This window comes from Chinchilla lanigera, unplaced genomic scaffold (assembly GCF_000276665.1).
Source record: "Chinchilla lanigera isolate Chin_1 unplaced genomic scaffold, ChiLan1.0 scaffold00018, whole genome shotgun sequence".
Lineage (NCBI taxonomy): Eukaryota > Metazoa > Chordata > Mammalia > Rodentia > Chinchillidae > Chinchilla > Chinchilla lanigera.
In genome coordinates this window covers 17154210-17172342 of record NW_004955419.1, presented here as the reverse complement: position 1 = coordinate 17172342, position 18133 = coordinate 17154210, and the positions used below count along the sequence as shown (strand labels likewise).

Here is an 18133-nt window from a genome sequence, read left to right as displayed (position 1 = left end):
TGGAAACAAGTGACCGAAACAATAACAGGGGCTTCAACACATTATTTCTCTCTCCAGTGAAAATCCACAAGTACACAGCTATGAGCTGTCTGGTGACATGATTTGTGAATCTTTCAGGAACAAAGCCTTCTTCCAGTTCATACCTCTACTATCTGCAAGGGTTGCCCCTTGCGCTCAGTATTAGACGGGGGAGTTAGAGCTCTAAGAAGAAAGGGCTAAGGAAGATTCTAGAAGCTGCCCTGTAATACTTTCACTCATGTACTTTTGACCAGAACATGCTACATTCAGCTGCAATGGATGCTGAGAAAATGTGGGCTTTATCTGGTGTGCCATGTGCCCAGCTCAGCTCCAGGGATTATACTGCAAAGCGGCTCGGGAGGGGTGAATGGAAATAGCACTGGCAGATGTCTTTGCATTTTGACTTGTCAGGATGCATAAAAATGGAGGGGGCTTTCCTCTCCTCTGATGAGTCCACGGTGCTCCTGAAGTTCTTGTTTTGGCAGGTCAGTCAGACAGGCACTGCCCTTGACTGCTCAACTATGAAACTGCAAGAGAGGAGAACAGGTCTGAGTTTAGCACCTTTGGCCAGCCTGTCAGCACTGCCTTTTATTCTGGCCGTATCTACTGAGATTCAAGCTCGTGTCAACAGAGCAGCAGTGCGTTTCATTGAGGGTCATGTGCTGGGGATGTAGCGGTAGAGGGCTTGCTTATTCAGGAATACACCTAGGACTCCAGGGATTTTATAAACATTTCTTTGGTGCTTTTCTTAGCTTAGAGTTAATACTGAGTTCTCTCCATGATGGAGCTCAAAAACCCCTCTGCCCTTGGCCTTTCCACCGTTTCTCTTCTGCATTGCCTAGCACACCTTCTGACTACCAGGCCCCAACTCGTATCTGTGTCCCGCCTTGAGATAAGAAGTTGTGCTTCCCCTGTGTCTTCCCATTTCCCAGAGTGCTGCTCACATGGCATTTATTTAACTTGATTTCTACATATCCAAGGAAAGGAACTCAGACAGTTAGTGAAAGTAGTAGGGCAACAAACTTCTCCAGATTTGTGAATGAGCATTCTCATGATCAGTGCTTTGCAAGGAAGGAATGGGTTGTCTTGGGAGGTGGTGAGCTCTTCCTGTGTGAAGGGTTTTAGGCAGAAGTGAAATTACTGCCATGTGGAATACAGGTCAGGGAATTCATATTACTGAAAAGCATTTGGGTTAAATAACTTCTGTTCCTAGTGTGTCATCAGCTTTCTGTTACTGTGAGAACAGAGCTGGGAGAGTCAACTCTTCACAAGGGAACATGTGTTTCGGCTCATCATTTCAGTCCGGGGTGGGTGGGCTCTTTTATATTTGGGCCTGTGGAGAGGCAAGACACAGCGGTGGGGAGAATGTGGTAGAGGAAATTGCTCACTTCATGGTCTCCAGGAGACAAAGAAAGGAAAATGGGAGGCCATGTCCCAAAATCCCTTTCAAGGGCATCCCCTATTCACCTAATTTCCTTCAACTAGATCCCCCACCACCACCAAAAGTTCTGCCACCTCTTAATAGGGCCACAGGCTGGTGACCAAGGCTTCAACACATGAGGTTTTTTGAGACGCTCAAGATCCAAACCATAGCACCCAGTCTGATTTTCTATGGTCCTGTGAGCATAGAGAATTAAGGTTTGTGTTACTCGGTTTTCTGTTGCTATAAGAAAATATCTGAGGCTAGGTACATTATAAAGATGAAAGGTTTATTAATCTTACAGTTTGGGAGGCTGAAGTTCAAGGTCAGGCAGCCCCATTGGTTCAGCCTCTGATGAGGACCCCCTTGGCTACGTCCACATTGTGGTGAGTGGTATCATGGCAGGACAGGCAATAAGAGGAAGAGATCCTTTGATAATAAAGGAGCAAGAAGGATTCAGGGCCCAAGCTTGTTCTTTTGATAACAACCCATTTTTGTAGAAATTAACTGGGATCCCTAGGACCTATATTAATCTCTTTTGAGGGCAGCTCTCCCAGTGACCCACTAGTTTCTGCTAGTCCCCACCTCTTGAAAGTTTCACCACCTCAGCCATGCCTTACTAGAGGCCAAGCTTCTGGCACATGAGCCTTTGGGGAACATACTCAAACTATATCCAAACCACATCACGGTTTCCAAACAGCAGGCATTAAAATGGGGAGATGATCAGTTTGGGTTCTTTTGGGGAGCCCAGTGTAACTATAAGGATCTTTCAAAGTAGAGGAGGGAAGCAGAAGAAAATAACAGAGAGCCGGATGTCTGTGGAAAATAAACATTATGGACTGGCTTTCAAAATGGAAGAAGGGCGTCTTTGAGACAAAGAATGTGGGTGGTTTCAGGATGTTGGAAAAGGCAAGGAAATGGATTCTCCTCTAGAGGCTCAGGGAACACAGCTCTGCCAGCATCTTGCTTGTCATCTGATGACCCCTGTGTCATACTTCTGACCTGCAGAACTATAAGATAATGTATTTATATTGTAAGCCACCAAATTGGTGCTAGGTGTTACAGCAGCAGATGGAGATGGATACAGTCCATCTCCCTAGCACCAGGCCCACGTAGTAGGCAGAAAGAAAGCATAAAGTCATCTGGCACATATATCCACCATCCTCTCCTCCTAACAATTTTACCTACCTCTCATTGGCCAGAGCTATCCTATGGCTACATTGATCTGCAGTGGAAACTGAGATGTGTACTTTTTGAGCTGGGCTCATTGGCATCCCCAGCAAAATGAGGATTCTGTCAGTATGAAAGAAGAGGAGAATAGATACTAGCAGACAACTTGGAGTTCTTGCCACACGCTCCCAAGCAGAACTGACTTTCCTGCAGTATGCTGTTCTTTCCTCTATTACTGTCCTTGCATGTTATAGGGTAATTTATACATTTACACGGCTATTCTTATGAGTTGACCAAATGCTCAGGAGCAGGGGCTGGGGATTTAGCTCAGTGGCACAGCACCTGCCTGGCAAGCACAGGGTCATGAGTTCAATTCTCGGTACTGCAAAAAAAAAAAATAAACCAAATGCTCAGGAGTGGGCCCTGTGTTTTATTTATCTCTCTGTTCCTCAGTACAGTGTTGGGTACAGAGGAAGTGTTTGCATAAAGCTAGAAGGGTGAATGCATGAATGAGCTTTGAAAAAGAGGATGATTGACGCACTTCATAGAGCTGGGGTCTTTTGTGGTTTTCCGTGAGGATGGCCTGCAGTGGTCAGGTATATTTTATAAACCCGTTTGCCCCTGATCGAAACCTCATCTCCAGTAAATTAAACCTCCACAGCTGCAGTGTGTTACCTTTCCTTACAGCTTATTATGGTTGGCTTTTTGCTCGGAAGGAACTGAGCAAGCCAATCAGAGGCTGTTTTATGCACCTGTCAGAGCTCCAAACGCCTCGATTAACATCATGTATAAATTACACTTCCTGCCCATTCTCTATTTTTAGCACAGCAGTAGCACTTGGTGCCTCCTGAGAAGACTGCATTAGGTTTCATTCATGAAGCTACAAAACAGTGGCATGTCTAGCGTGGCTGGGATGACAGTTGCTAACCCCATGACACTGTTTCTTGGGAAGCGCCTCAGCCCCAGAACTTGGGTTGTCCTGAAAATGGTGATAGCCTGGGCCATCCAGCACCCTCAGAAGCTGGCCCTAAAGCACATGTGCATTTGTAGAAAAACCTGCTTCTTGGGTCTGATTTGCTCAGCTTTGCATAAACTATTTCCTTCAGTCCTTCCCTTTGGGGTGAAACTCAGTTGTTATCACAGAGATTTAGTTTCATTGTTTTTTCTCTCTCCATTCCTTCTCAGTTACACAGCACAGTATCATGACCCAAATCTTTAGCACCTGAACTATATAGCCGAGCACCCTGAAACCCACAGGGCCGGGGCAGGCTGTGGAGACAGACAAGCCAGCCAGTGGGCATCAGGTCACAGAGAATTCTTAACTACTTGTAGCTGATGCACCAGAAGTGAGTTGCCTGCTGGCCGCCATTTTTTAAAATTAGCCATTTTGTACAGGATCTTGTTTATTTGAGAATTCCATACTGCCTACTTCCAGGCCCAGCCAAATAAGCTCAGCAATTATTGGTTTTGAATTTAAATATGTTGGATCTGAGAGTGATTGCAAAGGTCTGTAATCCCAACACTCTGGCAGTCTAAAGCAGGAGGATCACAGGTTCAAACCCAGCCTGGGCAATTTAATGAGATCCAGTCTCAAAATGAAAAAAATAAAAAAGGGCTGGGTATGTAGCTTAACACAAAGGCCCTGGGTGTTGGAGGGTGTCATTCAGTCCCTTCACTTGACACAGAGAAACGGAAGCTCTGGCCCCGTTTTATCCCACAACCTGTAAGATGCTGCTTTCTCAGCATGAGGCCTCAGAAGCTATTTTTTTTTAAAAGAGTTGCTTGTTCTTATAAGTTAAACATTCTGATTACATTAGCGATACATAACTTTTTTTAAACTGGGAAAAGGTCAAACGTTGTAAAAAGCAAAAAAGTAAGTCACCTATAATTTCACTACCCAGAAATAGCTACCACTGATGTGTTCCTATTTTCTCAGTCTTAATCTTCATGAAAGAATGCTATTTCCCTCTAGGTTTCTCTGAGGATTCAGGGAAGGAGGTACCAGATAGTTTATGTTCTTCCTAATCTTTTAGCTTCTGGTATTATTAGGATATATAAGTATGGATATAAAACAGAGATCTGTACATACAAGCATGTATTTGTGTATATTTCATATAATTAGGATAATTTCTTTATTTGACCTGTCTCATTGAATTACTGCCACAATAAAGCTATGACAAGCTCTCTCAGAGTCACTGGCTTAAACTGAAAGTTGTTCGTTCTTGCTGTCACTTCTGTGTTGGGTGTTTGCTAGGTGTTCACTGATCTAGACTGGTCTTTGCCAAGCAGCTCTGATAATGGTGTCGCTCCAGCTGGGCATTTCTCTGGCTGTGAACTGGGTTCAGGTCTGCTCCATGCATATTCTTTCTGAGGTCCAAATTGAAGGAAGGGCAGGAATTGCCTAGAGAAGTTCTTCTCATGGCACTGGCAGAGGTAAGGGGACAAGCCCAGCTGGACAATTGCTTTCCAAGCCTCTCCTTGGATTATTTCTGCTGACATCTCATTGGCTCATGGAGGTAGTGTGGCTAAGCCCACAGGCAAGTGAAGAAGTATGTTCCATCCATCATGAGCCAAAGCCAAGCACATGCTCAAAACCAACATCAACGGATGAGGTAATTAGGTATCCTTCTCAAAGAGGCAAACAGAATGAGAAGGAGTATTTTTGAGAATAATGTTATCTACCATGTATCATAAATATCTGCTGAGGTACTCTGTTCTTTGAGATTTAAATAAAATCTGCTTAGAACCCACCTGGACAGTCATCATCCAATCAGTCCAGTGGACCCCAGACCCAGAGCTTTTCATCCAATGAATTGGTCCAGTGCAGGGGTCACTTGGCCATGCTAGCGTGTTGTCCCTGTTGCATATGCATGTCCCTTTCCTTTGACTCCGCCCCAAATAATTTACACAGATGTGTGCACAAGATTCTGCCGAACATCTGGGACAGCCAAGGAGTTTTACATCTCCGTGTTTATGTCTTCACATTGATCAGCCCTCCCTCTTCTAGATGCTGCTTGCATCTCAGCCCACACACAGCCTCTCCCATCAAAGTTGCCTGAAGAATTCGCTCTGGTTTCAGCAATTCTGATGGTCTTATCTTGGCTGGGCCATCCCTTCATGCAACGTGGTCCAGCTTTTGTCTTACTGTATTCACTCAGCATACCGTATTGAGCATCTGTGCCCTCCCTTTGATAAATTTTTAATCTAAATGGGGGAATTAATAATGTATTTTACTATTTGGGGGCCAGACACTTCTTTATTCCAGGGACTGTCCTGTGCCCTGTAGGATGTTCAGCAGCATTCTTCCTAGATGCCAGTGATACCAGTCTCACTGCCCCTGGGTTATGAGCAGCCAAGATATCTCCAGACAGTGCCAGGTATCTCCTGGGGGGTGAAATCACCCTGGTTGAGAATGGCTGCTCTAGCATATGCTAGGCTTGGTAAGAGCTCTGAGAAACCCTAATAGTGTGCTAAGAAATGTTCAGGGGGAGGCTTCATTACTTCATGGTGGTGAATCTATGAAAGTCTCAGAGGACAGGGGCATCTGAGCTGAACCCACAGGAAAGGCTAGAAGTTTGTGATGAGTTTCCTGGAGAAGGGAGAAATACAGGGCACACAGGAGTGAGTGGGGTCAGCTGTTAGGGCAAAACAGAAAGTGAAATAGGCAGGTTGGTGAGAGTGCAGGTCAGATAGCTCCTGGAGGCTGGAGGCCTTGGCCTTGTACACTGTTGTAAGAACTCCACTTCTACTCCAAGTCCAATGTTAAGTGCACCTGCAGCTGTGTTCATTTGGAGGAGATACAGTTGGATTTAGGGTTTGTCTTCATAACCCAAAGTAATTGCTGCAAAGTTGCTCCATCCAAAGGTCATTTTTCTGATACTCCAAAAGGAAATACAAAAGCCTTCTTAGGGTACAGTGTACCCAGTCCTTTTTCTTGCTAGGAAGTTTCACTCTGAACTATTCATTTTAGTGCAAAGTCTGAGGGCCCTGGTGGCCAGTGCTGAAGAGCAGATTAGAAGATGGAAGAGGAGAAAAGTAAGAAAGAGGATTAGTATAGGAAGACACAGGCTCTGCAGCAGAGGTCTCAGCATGACAAGGGGAGAGGAACCAGAACTAAAAATAAAGGAATGAGTGAGTGAATAAATGAATGAATGAGCAAATTCAGATGAAAAAGAATTACAGAGGCACAGCAGTCTGGAGTCCTCTAGGCAGGAGAACAGCTGTCTCTCCATAAACCCTAAAGGCATTGATGGGTCCCAGTCCCACCCAGCATACATTGGTTAACCAGGCGGGGAGTAAGTGCAAGCTGTAGAACCCATGTGGTAAGGCAGATTTAGATTTCCTGGCTTGCATCCTTGTGCCAAGGCCCTCCAACAACAAACTAGTTACTTAACCTTGCCAGGTCTTAATGATCTCACCTATAAAATGGGGATTCCCAACTTGTAGGGCCATTGGGAAAGTTAAATAACTGATGTGAATTCTTAGTTCAGTTCTTTTTTTTTTTTTTTTGGTTTTTCTCCGGTACCAGGAACCAAACTCATGGCCTTGCGCTTGCCAGGCAGGCACTTTTGCCGCTGAGCTAAATCCCCAGCCCTCTTAGTTCAGTTCTTAACACAGAATAAGAGCTCCATAAATGCTGATGATTATCCTTATCATGTTACTGGAAGAATATAAATGCTGAGATTTCCTCCAAAGCATAGCTGTAGCTGCTCTTCTGGAAGTCTCAGAGACTTTTGGCGGTGCTGAAATTTCCCTTTCAGAAAGTATGTATGATGGCTATGAAAACCGAGGAAGGTTCTAGAAGAAGAGGGACAGCTGTACCTATCCCTTCCATTTCCTCTTGTTTTGGCAGCAGAAGCCAGGCCGCTGTGGGAGACAGAGCAGGCTCCCAAGGGCTCTGGCCACCTGCTGTTTCTTAGCAGTGTGTCTCCTTTGAACAAGACTGGCCCTTTACCCTTTGGCCATGCTGAGGGAAGAGCAGTTATCCTGAGTAAGCTGAGAGAATGTGAAGCTATTGCTTCCGGACAGTATGTTCTGTGTTACGTAAACATAATCTCCCTCTGAACAAGAAATGTGCACATTAATAGGGTTGGAGGGGAGACACCAAAGCATACAGTAAGTTAGTGGCTGTGAAGTAGTAGAGGTAGCCCTGGGTTGTTTTCCTTTGACCAGTATCTTCCTGGTAACAAAACTGGAAACACAGGATGCTCTGTAACGTAAAACCTTGGCCTGGTTCCTCAGCATAATGTAAAGCAGATCCTGCCAGGAAGACAACAGTGGCCCAACTGGAAGGAGCTGCTCTCTTGCCCATGGATGGCAGGACAATAAAGCAACTTGTCCTCTGTTTGTGTGTCTTCCAGGCTGGAGCAGGAAATACAAGCACTCGAAAGTGAAGAGTCCCAGATATCTGCCAAAGAGCAAATCATCCTAGAGAAGCTGAAGGAGACAGAGAAATCCTTCAAGGACTTTCAGAAGGTGAAGAAACAAATATAATGTCTCTGTCCATGAGGAAGTGAGCCCTGGCCAAATGGTGCCTGTGGGGCTGGGGTGGGTATGGAGTGGTGTGGGTATTGATGAGAAGTCTGAGCCACAAGCTCAGGGTGCAGGTTTGTGAGGACCAGGTGCCATCCCTGAAGCTGAGAGTGGCTTGCCTTCAGGTATGGACCACCTGACTTGCCCAGGAAGCATCAAGAAGAGCCATTAAATTAACCCTGTCTGCCTGCTGTCCAAAAAGTCTTCCCCGACTGGACTCCAGTGTTCTCATTAAGCAGATTATACCTATTCCCTGTGGTTTATTTACACTTCACTTTTGGAGAATTCTCTGTATAAAATAGTCAAAAGCAACACCATATCCAATGGACATGCACTCCAAAGAGGAAGAGTATACGTATATGACATTTTGCTGTATGTAAAAACAAATGGCGCTATGCAGTAAAGAACAGAGAACCCCTGAGACCATTCCATACCCTTGTTGCCTACCGCAGTATGTCAGTGATGGAACAGTCTCATGCAATTAATTTTAAGATGGGTTTTTCTAATATCATTTCAACACAACCCAGGGTATTTGGTGAAATGATTTTCTCCATACATTAATTGAAATTTGGTATAAAGGGAGAATGATAAACCCATCTGTTCCCTTAAATTTGGGGATCCCAAATAATTTTCCCAGTAGCAAAGAGAGCGTGAGGTTTGCCCAGCACAGTCAGATTCTGGGCTGGGCTCAGTGGGAAAAGAGGTGAAGTGGGTCAGGATTTACACATTGCGCGCATAGTAATACTCTGCCCTGCTTCTCTCTCCACAGAGCTTGTCCACGGCGGATGGAGGTAAGTGTGCTCTGCCCTGTCTGTAGATGGCTCTCTCCTCGTCCGCTTAGTGGGTTTCACGAACACAGGCTCACTGGGAAACATGATGTGTGGCTTTATAAGGGCTTCGCACAAAAGGGACAGCACCGCTGCCAGGGCTCCGGAGAGGAGGTCCATGTTTCTGGTCTTCACTGTCTCCTTCAAAAACTGTTTCTTAACTTACTGTCTCTGTTACAAAACGAGTCAGCTGTTCTCCTCCCCAGTCGTTCCCAAAGGCTCGCTGCCTGGGTCTTTCTTGAAAGCAGCTCAGCAAGGAAATGTGCCAACGTCAGGACCGGGTCTCCTGCAGGGATGAGCCTATTTGCCCTGGTGGTTAGGCCCTGAATGTGCACCATGTGTCAGATCATTTGGTGTTTTGTTTAACTACAAAAGGCCTTTCTAAGGCCGCTGGTCTGGTCTGGTCTTTTCTGTACCCCTCTCTTCCCTTCCTTTCTTCCCTTTTTTCCTTCCTTCTTTCCTTGAATCAAAGCACTGAAGTTTCTCTAGCCTTCCAGGGAAATAGGGCCAGTCAGAACTTCCCTCCCTGTGGGCACGGCTGAGCCAGAGCACAGGAAGGGTGGGAGCAGGGCCCCGGCCTTCCGCGCCCAGGCTGACAGGAGCAGCCCTTTCTCTCCTTACCCGGGCATGGGATGAGCTTGTGATCATGCGCTTTCTTGACCTCAGCTAGGAACCCATGACTCCCCCTCTCACTGTGCCTCTCCTCGGTCTGCTTTCAAATGCAAGAGTGTCTTGGAAGGGTCAGAAGCCCGTCACTTGGTACTTGCAGGGTCAGCGTCTAGACCAGGAAGAGGCTCCAGAGCCAGAGGAGTTGACACCAGAATGTTTTCCCTGCGTTATGTGGGGAAATACGGGGGAAAGTTTAAAAATGCAGTGCTACATAATGCATTTTTTTCTGCCTTTGCACTGAGGATAGTTCTGATGGAGGGGGCAGGGGAGAAAAGTTAATGTTTATGTTTTTTGTTTTTTTTTTTTTTTCCAAGCAAGTAACACACAAGAGATCTGGATCTTGGCTCCCTGGGCGATCCTTGGGAATGTACTAAATTAAACCTCCTGTTCCCAGAGCATGAGGGCAGGAACAAGTCAGGGAGGAGCCAGCAGGGACTCCGGGAGGAGAAGACTACAATAGTTCTACAAGGGAAGCTGAACTTCACTGGGATGTGAGGCAGAGGGGCACTCGCTCCGTGCTTGGGGGTGGACGTGGACAGAGGAGGCAACCCTGGGGATGTGGGGGTGCCGCGTGGAGAAGAAAACAGACTATGCATGATCAGCAAGATGCAGTTAATGTCAGGCTAGGCCAGGCCAGGCCGGGACAGTGACCCACAGACACCCACATTCCTGACAGGTACACATTGTCCTATTACACTTTCACTTCTTTATTTCCCTCCCTTCTCACACTGGCCTGCCTTCTCTCTGATAAGGAGGGAAAACAAGGAGTCCTGTCTCTGAGAAGCATCGGTGGGGTCTGGGGCCCTCTCTATAATCTGGGGCTTAGCAACCAGAAATGAAGCCACGCGATCAACCCTTATGGCTGTCTCTTTCACTTGCACCCTGAGTTCCTCTCCTTCCTTCTCGCCCTCCTTCACATGTTTCCACCCATTCCTCTGAGCTGGGAAGCTGGTCAGGACTGACAAGAGCAGGGGCCAAGAGAGTCACCCAAGACTCCATTTCCATCACCTTTTGCTCAGGCTTAGGAGACTGCAAAAGTCTTAGGGATCCTGGGGAAGAGTTTCCCCACGGTGTCACTTGTCACCCTGGATTTTGACTCCTGCCGTCTGTGCATCTAGGCAAGCCTGGGAGACCCATCACACCACAAGTACCAGCAAATACAAAAGTAGAAAGGAGAAAACACGTAACTTCAAGAGTGTGGTCAATGTATAGGTCACTCTGTGGTCAGAGGGTAAAACTGAGTTAAGTCCCACTTAGGAGGCTTTGGAATATCTGTCTTCTCATTCTTAGTTCCAAAGGGTGTGAGTTATCAAGACTTCCTTTCTTTCTTTTCTTTGTTTTGTCTTTTTGAGACAGATTTTCACTATGCGGTTCAGGCTGGCCTTGAACTCACTTTTAGCCCAGGCTGACCTTGCACTTGCAGTGATCCTCCTGCCTCAGCCTCCCGAGTGCTAGAATTACAGGTGTGTGCCACCATACTCGGCCCAAAATTTTCTTAGGATCACTCAACTATTGTTATTAAGAACTAATAAATTATTAGAGAACACTGACTAATGCCTTAAAGAAACCCTCAATTTCTGAGACATACGTAGTACAGAATCCGGGCCCAACTTGGATTCTATTGACGGTGTAGATGCTGTAGGTAATCCAAAAGCACCGCTACTTAAAAGAGGCCACAGAGACAGCCGCTAGTGTGTGCGTGTGCCTGATGACCCCACTCCAGCACCCCAAGTGTGTCACCCTGCCCGTGTCAGAGGAATGCAGTGTGCAACAGTTCAGTCACAAACAGCTGTTGATTACACACAGCCCTGGTAACAAGAGCGGCTCCAGTCTCGAGTAGACTATTTTGGTCATATGCATTATGGTTTCCCCTTCCCCTTTACAGTGTTGTTACACAGCAGTGCTCTCACCAGTTGCGTGGGTTGTTTTTCCTGCCTTAGACAGGCATGGGGTCTTATGTAACTATAAATCACATAGAGTGTGTATGTACTGTTATCTTTATTCTGTGCCCATCAAGGAGCTCTTAGCCAGATGTGGGAAGGAAAATGCCTGTCCTGGGCCTATCTTAGTCCATGCTGTATGATACCAATCCTGGGTTCCCATCCCACCCCACCTCCATACTGCCATGCCAGTCACTGGAATAATTCAGTCTTCAGTTGCCTGTACATCTTCCTTTAAGGAGATTTTCATCCATTTTGTTTCTCTAGTTTCAGGTACTTGTATTCTCCATAGCTATTGTAAAGTTTTGGCAGTGCTAGATGTATACATCCTACATTTCCACTTTGTAAGTGACTGACTTCCATCTCCTCTGATAGTAGGGAGAATACTAATAGGTCTCCCTGACTTTGGCAGCCAGGTGATTGACTGAGGCCACCTACAAGGTGAGAGGACTTGTTTGCTATTCACTATGCTGGATACTTAAGCTTAGGGTTTAATACTTAATGAGGTACTGAGGGCACTGCCCTGTCCCCTATCCAACGCCCCACTCACCACTACTTTATCTCTTAGCAAAAGCCTTGTTGCCTCAGCCCTCCAAGAGCTGTAGCCATAAAACTCATCACCAGTGAACAGTGGACAGGGGTGCCTCCGTCACCCACTCACACCTGGCCCAGAGCTGCCTTGTGGAAGAGGCTGAGCACGAGCCCTGGGGACTACAGTCTCTTTCAGACACAGAATCCCCATCCGCAAGTGACTTTTGTCTCTAGCTGCTAAAACTTTTAGTATGTATAGATACCCTAGAAACTCTATACTTGCCATAGAATTTACTAGATACACATGCGACCCATCTGTGAGTGCTCACTTGGACTTTGTGGCTTGATCCTCCATCTCATTTGATTGTAGAAAGTCAGATTTACTGAGATACCATTCCACAGGTTTTTGGAAATAATCAGTGAAACTTGAAAGATCTGCACATCTGCTCTGGTTATCCTGTTCCCCTAACCCTGTGGTGGTGAACCTGTGGCATGCAAGCTGCAGAGGGCTCCCTGTGCCACTGAAAGCTCTACAAGGTTTGCCACCACTGCCCTAAACTGTCCCTCCATCCTAGATTGCTGCGTTATTTTCCCATGGACTGCTGCTACCAATCTTCCCCTACTCTTCAAGATCAATTCACCTCAAGCTGTTGCTCCCTGGTCTTGCCTTGTTCTGGTTTGAGGCACATGCCACTCCCACAGCTCCCCACAGGGAGAATGGAGAGACGTTGGCAATCTAAGATCAGGAATAATGAAAGTACAGTTCAACATACAGAGGAATGTGCAGCTTCAAACATGCGGCCATTCTCACTCAGTCCAAGCCTATCTTCAGGGCTGTCCTCACAGGCTGCTTCACAGCCATCTCCCTGCCTGTCCTCACCTAAAAGGCCTGTTGCCTTCCTTGCAGTGAGAGGACCTTCATCTGGGTCTCCCTTACCCAAGGACCCAAGTTCTAGCACACATAAGGTCCCAGAGAGAAAAGGCAACTAGAGCCTTACTCCAACCTAAGCCTGCCTGGCCTAGTCCTCCTGTCATGTTTCTCCTTCCCAAATAGTTGATATGAAAAATTCCATTCTTGTAGAGAAACTCCACCCATGCCCTAAGAACATAATAGTCCGATGTCAGTGTATTCTGGATTGTTCAGACTCATACATGAGTCAGCAAGCAGTACAATGCGACTAGTCCTAGTGTCTTTTTATAGTCCTCTCCAACATGAAATTAAAAAAAAAAACCTGCCACAACTAAGACAGTAGCAGTGAGGATGAAGAGGAAGGGCACATGTGAGGAAGGGGATATGGATGAAGAGGAGGCAGGGGCCACAGGACTGATGGATACTAGGAGAGGAAGTGGGGAAGGGTGCCGCTGAGGATCCTGGGGGAATTCTGGTGCCTTTAACTAAGGGACAAGATATAGGAGCAGAAGTAGGTTAATGACAATGCAGGTTCCCATTTTGGTTTGACACGTTCAGTTTGTGATTGTGTGATATGCAGTGGAGAGATACAATAAATAGATATAATCATCGATGAGCAATGGAGATTCCAGGATAACTTTAAAGTTTTTACTAGTACATGTTTGCAGTGCATAATCATTACATGCATGGTGGGGAATTGGTACATGTATAACACATAACACATCTCAATTCTTTCTTATTCCCCCTGCCCTCTACCCTGGGATTCTGTGACTTAGTCAGGATATGAGAAGGAATAACATCAGTTGAGCCCACTTTTCTGGAATCTTCCTGCCTTTGCTTTCCCATTTCTCTCTGGGAGATACCCAGATTCTGCAGTCTCACCAGAGTGACCTCCTCTTCTTTCCTGACACCTTGCCATGCCCACTGATGCCCACACTCTTCAACCCCACTTCAGAGTGGGCATCTGTGCAGTCAGAACTGATGGTCTCCCTGCTCTACAGAGCAGCGCTTCCTGCTGTTGGGCTACTGGTGGCTTCACTGGAGGATTTCAGACTGAAGTGTTGAAATCATGGGGTAAATTCTGGAGTTTGTTTTAATGCATACCAAATTGGCCCTTTGAATGAACAAAGCCCATAAAACTGTATTTCCACTGCAGAGAATGTACCTTGTAATGCACATTTTTTAGTGTGACGCCCCATATTTGGTCAGTCTCACCAAGTTCATTATCCTGCTAACTAGCCTATCTTTGCTTCTTCCCCAGATCCCTCAACTCATTGTTCTAGAGTCCAGAGCTTTCTGTTAACTCTTCCATACACAGAGCAGTCCTGGGGCTTGAGTATTCTGGCCAGGATCCCTCCTGCCTCAGCTACTCTACTGAATACCAGTCACTGGGCAAATGCTTGGTTTTGTTTTCTCTGATCCTCTTGTTCAGTGGCTACCTCAGCGATCCATTGTGTAGGACAGACAAGCTGCTGTCTCGGCAGTGAACACGTTGGACCTCCCAGCACTGTGCTTAATTGTATTCCCTATTCTCTGCTACCAGATGCAGTAAATTACATTTCCTCCCAGCTCCCCGACCTGCCAACCCTCAGTTCACGAACAGCAGAACCATCACCTGGGCAGGAGGGGACCAGCAAAGCAGCTGGTAAGTCCTGGGGAGCACTTTGGTTTTCATACCAGGACTGTCCAAGGGGGTTGACTTTTCCTGAGTTTGATTAACAAGTTGAGTGCCTTGATGTCCCTACATAGGGGTCCTTTCTTTCACCCTGCCTGAGACATGGCATAGGCCAGTGGTCACCCAAGGTGGGAACTAGTCCTTGGTGGGTAATTGAAGGCCAAATGGAAAGAGAGAATTTTGAGGGAAATCACAGTGCCGTTTACTTCCAGCTTCAGGGGAGTCTTTCTCTCATAATCGTGGTCTTTGTATCTGCCTTTGCTTTTACAGTAATGTCCAAGGATTTTTTTTGTTTTCTTCTTTAGAATTGAACAAACTGAAAGCACTATAATAGAAGGAGAGTAGAAAGTATTTTCAAAGTATAAGAGTCCATTGCAAAAATCCTTAGGGAATTAAGTTTTTTGTCTATTTTGGGTACATATTCCTAAATTGCCACTTCTAAAGTTTCTTTTGCTGTGGAAGATGGGGGTAGCAACTTAAGAATCTATGTTTCTTGCTAATGTTTCTGACAATGGTGGACTTTACAAAGTAATATGTTTATGAGCAGAGTGTAAGGAGAGTCATGCTTCATTCTGTTTAATGTGGATGTGCCTCAGAAATCAGAGCCAAGAGGATGTGGATGATAAATCTCTACATTAACCCATTTGCTTTATACACAAAGCACTGAGGGTCGAGGGGTCAATGAAAAATAGAATTGCGTAGTGACAATGTAGGTGAATTCTGATTTTTTCCTTATCTGTTGTATTTTATGTTTGAAATAATTCATACAATTACATTTTAATACAATGAAGCAGCTACAGACTTTTAAGCTAGAAGAAATCCGTCATGTAGGACAACCTGAACATTTTATGAAACAAATAATCCACCTTATTTTAATATAAAGAGTTAAAATGATGAAGCAAGTAAGAATCGATACAGCTGTCATGCCTACAGACTAAATTTAAATACCTATGGGGTATTTTTCAACACACCTTAGCACGCTTCTTTTACATGCATAGAGTCCTAGAGCTGGCTGGGACTGTACGTGGTGTCTGGCCAAAGCTTGCCTGGGTCTGCATGTCTCTGGACACTGAAAGCCAGAACGTGCAGCCTGCATTTGAGCCACAGAAGAATCACTGGAATCACTTATACCACAGACTCTTTTAAATGTTCTGTGGCACACTTCTGAGGTCAATTTGGGTAACAGTTGTTAAAAAGTCGTGCACCTGCCTGCTTGTCATTAGAGACTTGGGTGCTGATGGTTCCCAATAGTTGGGTAAGCATCTCTAACCCATCGCTACAAGTTCCTGTACCTCAGTGGACATGGGTCATGATCTGGCTAATGGATCAGCATGTGGAGGACTGGGGCACTGTATGCAAATGAACTTTAAGAGCTAGAAAAAAGACTTGGTGGTCAAGGAGTCTGAAGTTCAAGAGCAGTGTTTTAATTAACATGATTATAGTGCTGTGTAAGTAGAAATACACATACTACCACAACCTGGCATCCTTTCTATGTGAAGAGACTATTAAAACACAATGACCCAAACAGTAAATGCATTTTTAAAGATATAATGTAGTCAGTCTTTTTAAAAAATAAGTTTACATCTGCTTTTGTTTCCTAGTTAAGAAGTGATTTGCATAAAGGCATCTAATATGGAAATACCTATAAGTAAACCTGGGGAAGGAGTCAGATTTCATGTGGTTAACTGCTTTGTCCAGGCAGTTTTTGAGGTATTCAGATTCATTATCAATTACAGCTAACAGTCTGCTTGGGGGTATTCATATTTGTTATCAATTATGGTTACCAGTGACTACACAACTCATGTGTGTTTACCAGCCATAGGTACCTGTATTTATTTTTATTTTTTTGGTACTGGGAATCAAACTCATGACCTCATGCTTGCCAGGCAGGCATTGTGCCACTGAGCTATATCCCCAGCCCCTCAGCCATAGGTACCTGTGACTCGAATTCTCCTACGTACAATCTATCTTGCTTGAGGAGCATCCTTTTGTAAATTTGCACAACCTCGGCCATTTCCTATAAAGATCACTTGTCATTATTGAGTACCCGAATAGAGTTGTTCATTCTGCATCAGAGGAATTTCCATAGAATCATTGCTTTTCCAAACAAGGAGGCACCTGTTCCAACCACTGAATCCCTGCTGTTACAGTCCTGCCAAGAGGTCTTTCAACCACATCCACGAGGGGGGCTTTATCTCCTTCCAGGTTGCCTGTTCTGTCTCCCATTGGTTCTCACCATTGGAAAATCCTTCTGCAGATGGAGCTATCCTCTGTCTGTCTTCATCGTCCATTTGTTGGTCCTTATCCTGCTACTTAGAGCTTACTTGGAACAAATCTAAGTTTCAAGTATTTGAAAATGACTGCCAGTTCCTATCTGTCCCAAATCCTACTCTAAGTCTCCTGTGTGCCACTGCCCGCCCTCTTCAGCTGGTCCCAGTGTGATGAGATTGTTTTGAGTCACCTATACCACCCCTGTCCCTGTCCTCTGAACACCCCTCACTGTCTCTGATCTTCCAGAAGGACAATGCTCAGAGCAGTCCGTGCACTCTAAGATAGGCTGACCACCTCACAAAATAAAACATGACAGTATAGGCCCTGTGCCTAACTATGCTAGCGTCACGACCTTTTGGCTTCATTTTCTGCAGAAGCCCCAGCGCCATTCTTATACTGCCACGGCTCAGCTACTTTGCCTTTCCCAGGGCAGGCATCATGTCTGATCCTTGCAGTTGAAATGTGCCACCTGTTTCCCCCCATTGTTCATATGTTCACGTGTAAGCTCTTTTTCCTCTTAACCTCAATCCACAGTAATAAGAATGAGTCTTGGGCCTCTCTGACCTTTGTTAATTTGATAGGACTGTTGCATTTCTTCTTGTAGAGTGTTGGGGTTTTGTGGAGCCATGGTAGGAAGGTGGAAGGGAGTGATGTCATGGGATTTAACACTCAGGGCTGTCTCTCATGTTCTCTCTCATGTCAAACATAGCAGCTTCTCCAACTTTGTGTCTACATAGTGTATTTCCATATCCACTTTCATTTGAATCAAAGGGTTTAACAGTTTTGGAAACTGAAAACTCTCTTCATGGCCTATAGTTATGACACTTCGTGACCCTGCTTTTCTTTTCAGTTGAATTACACCTCAAATCTTTTTTCATTGTTTTTCATCATTTCACTCGTGTAAATAGTGCACATGGGAGCCACCCTCAGAGCCCTGTGGCACATCAGTAGAGATCTCTTGGCCTTTGGTAACCTTAAATCAACACTTATGGGGCATGATCACTCAAACAGTAACAAGTGCTGACCATGATCCTGACACCCAAGGCACATATTTCTGTCTTCTTCACAGCAGTGGAATTCTTTGTAATAATACCTGGCATCTACCTAACCTCTCTAGAGACCTGGAACAGAAAAGAAAATAACACAGTTCCTGCCTGATGGTCCCAGGCT

General features: G+C 45.4%; 1 protein-coding gene across 1 annotated transcript in view; it reads left to right on the top strand.

Moving 5' to 3' along the window:
- LOC102017879 (A-kinase anchor protein 2) overlaps window positions 1–18133 on the top strand; it is a gene marked incomplete at its 5' end in the record, with an annotated part of 466044 nt that overhangs the window by 233967 nt on the left and 213944 nt on the right. The window contains 3 exon segments of the mRNA XM_005382747.2: window positions 7969–8083; window positions 8910–8931; window positions 14561–14662. Coding sequence (XP_005382804.2) covers window positions 7969–8083; window positions 8910–8931; window positions 14561–14662 — 239 coding nt within the window.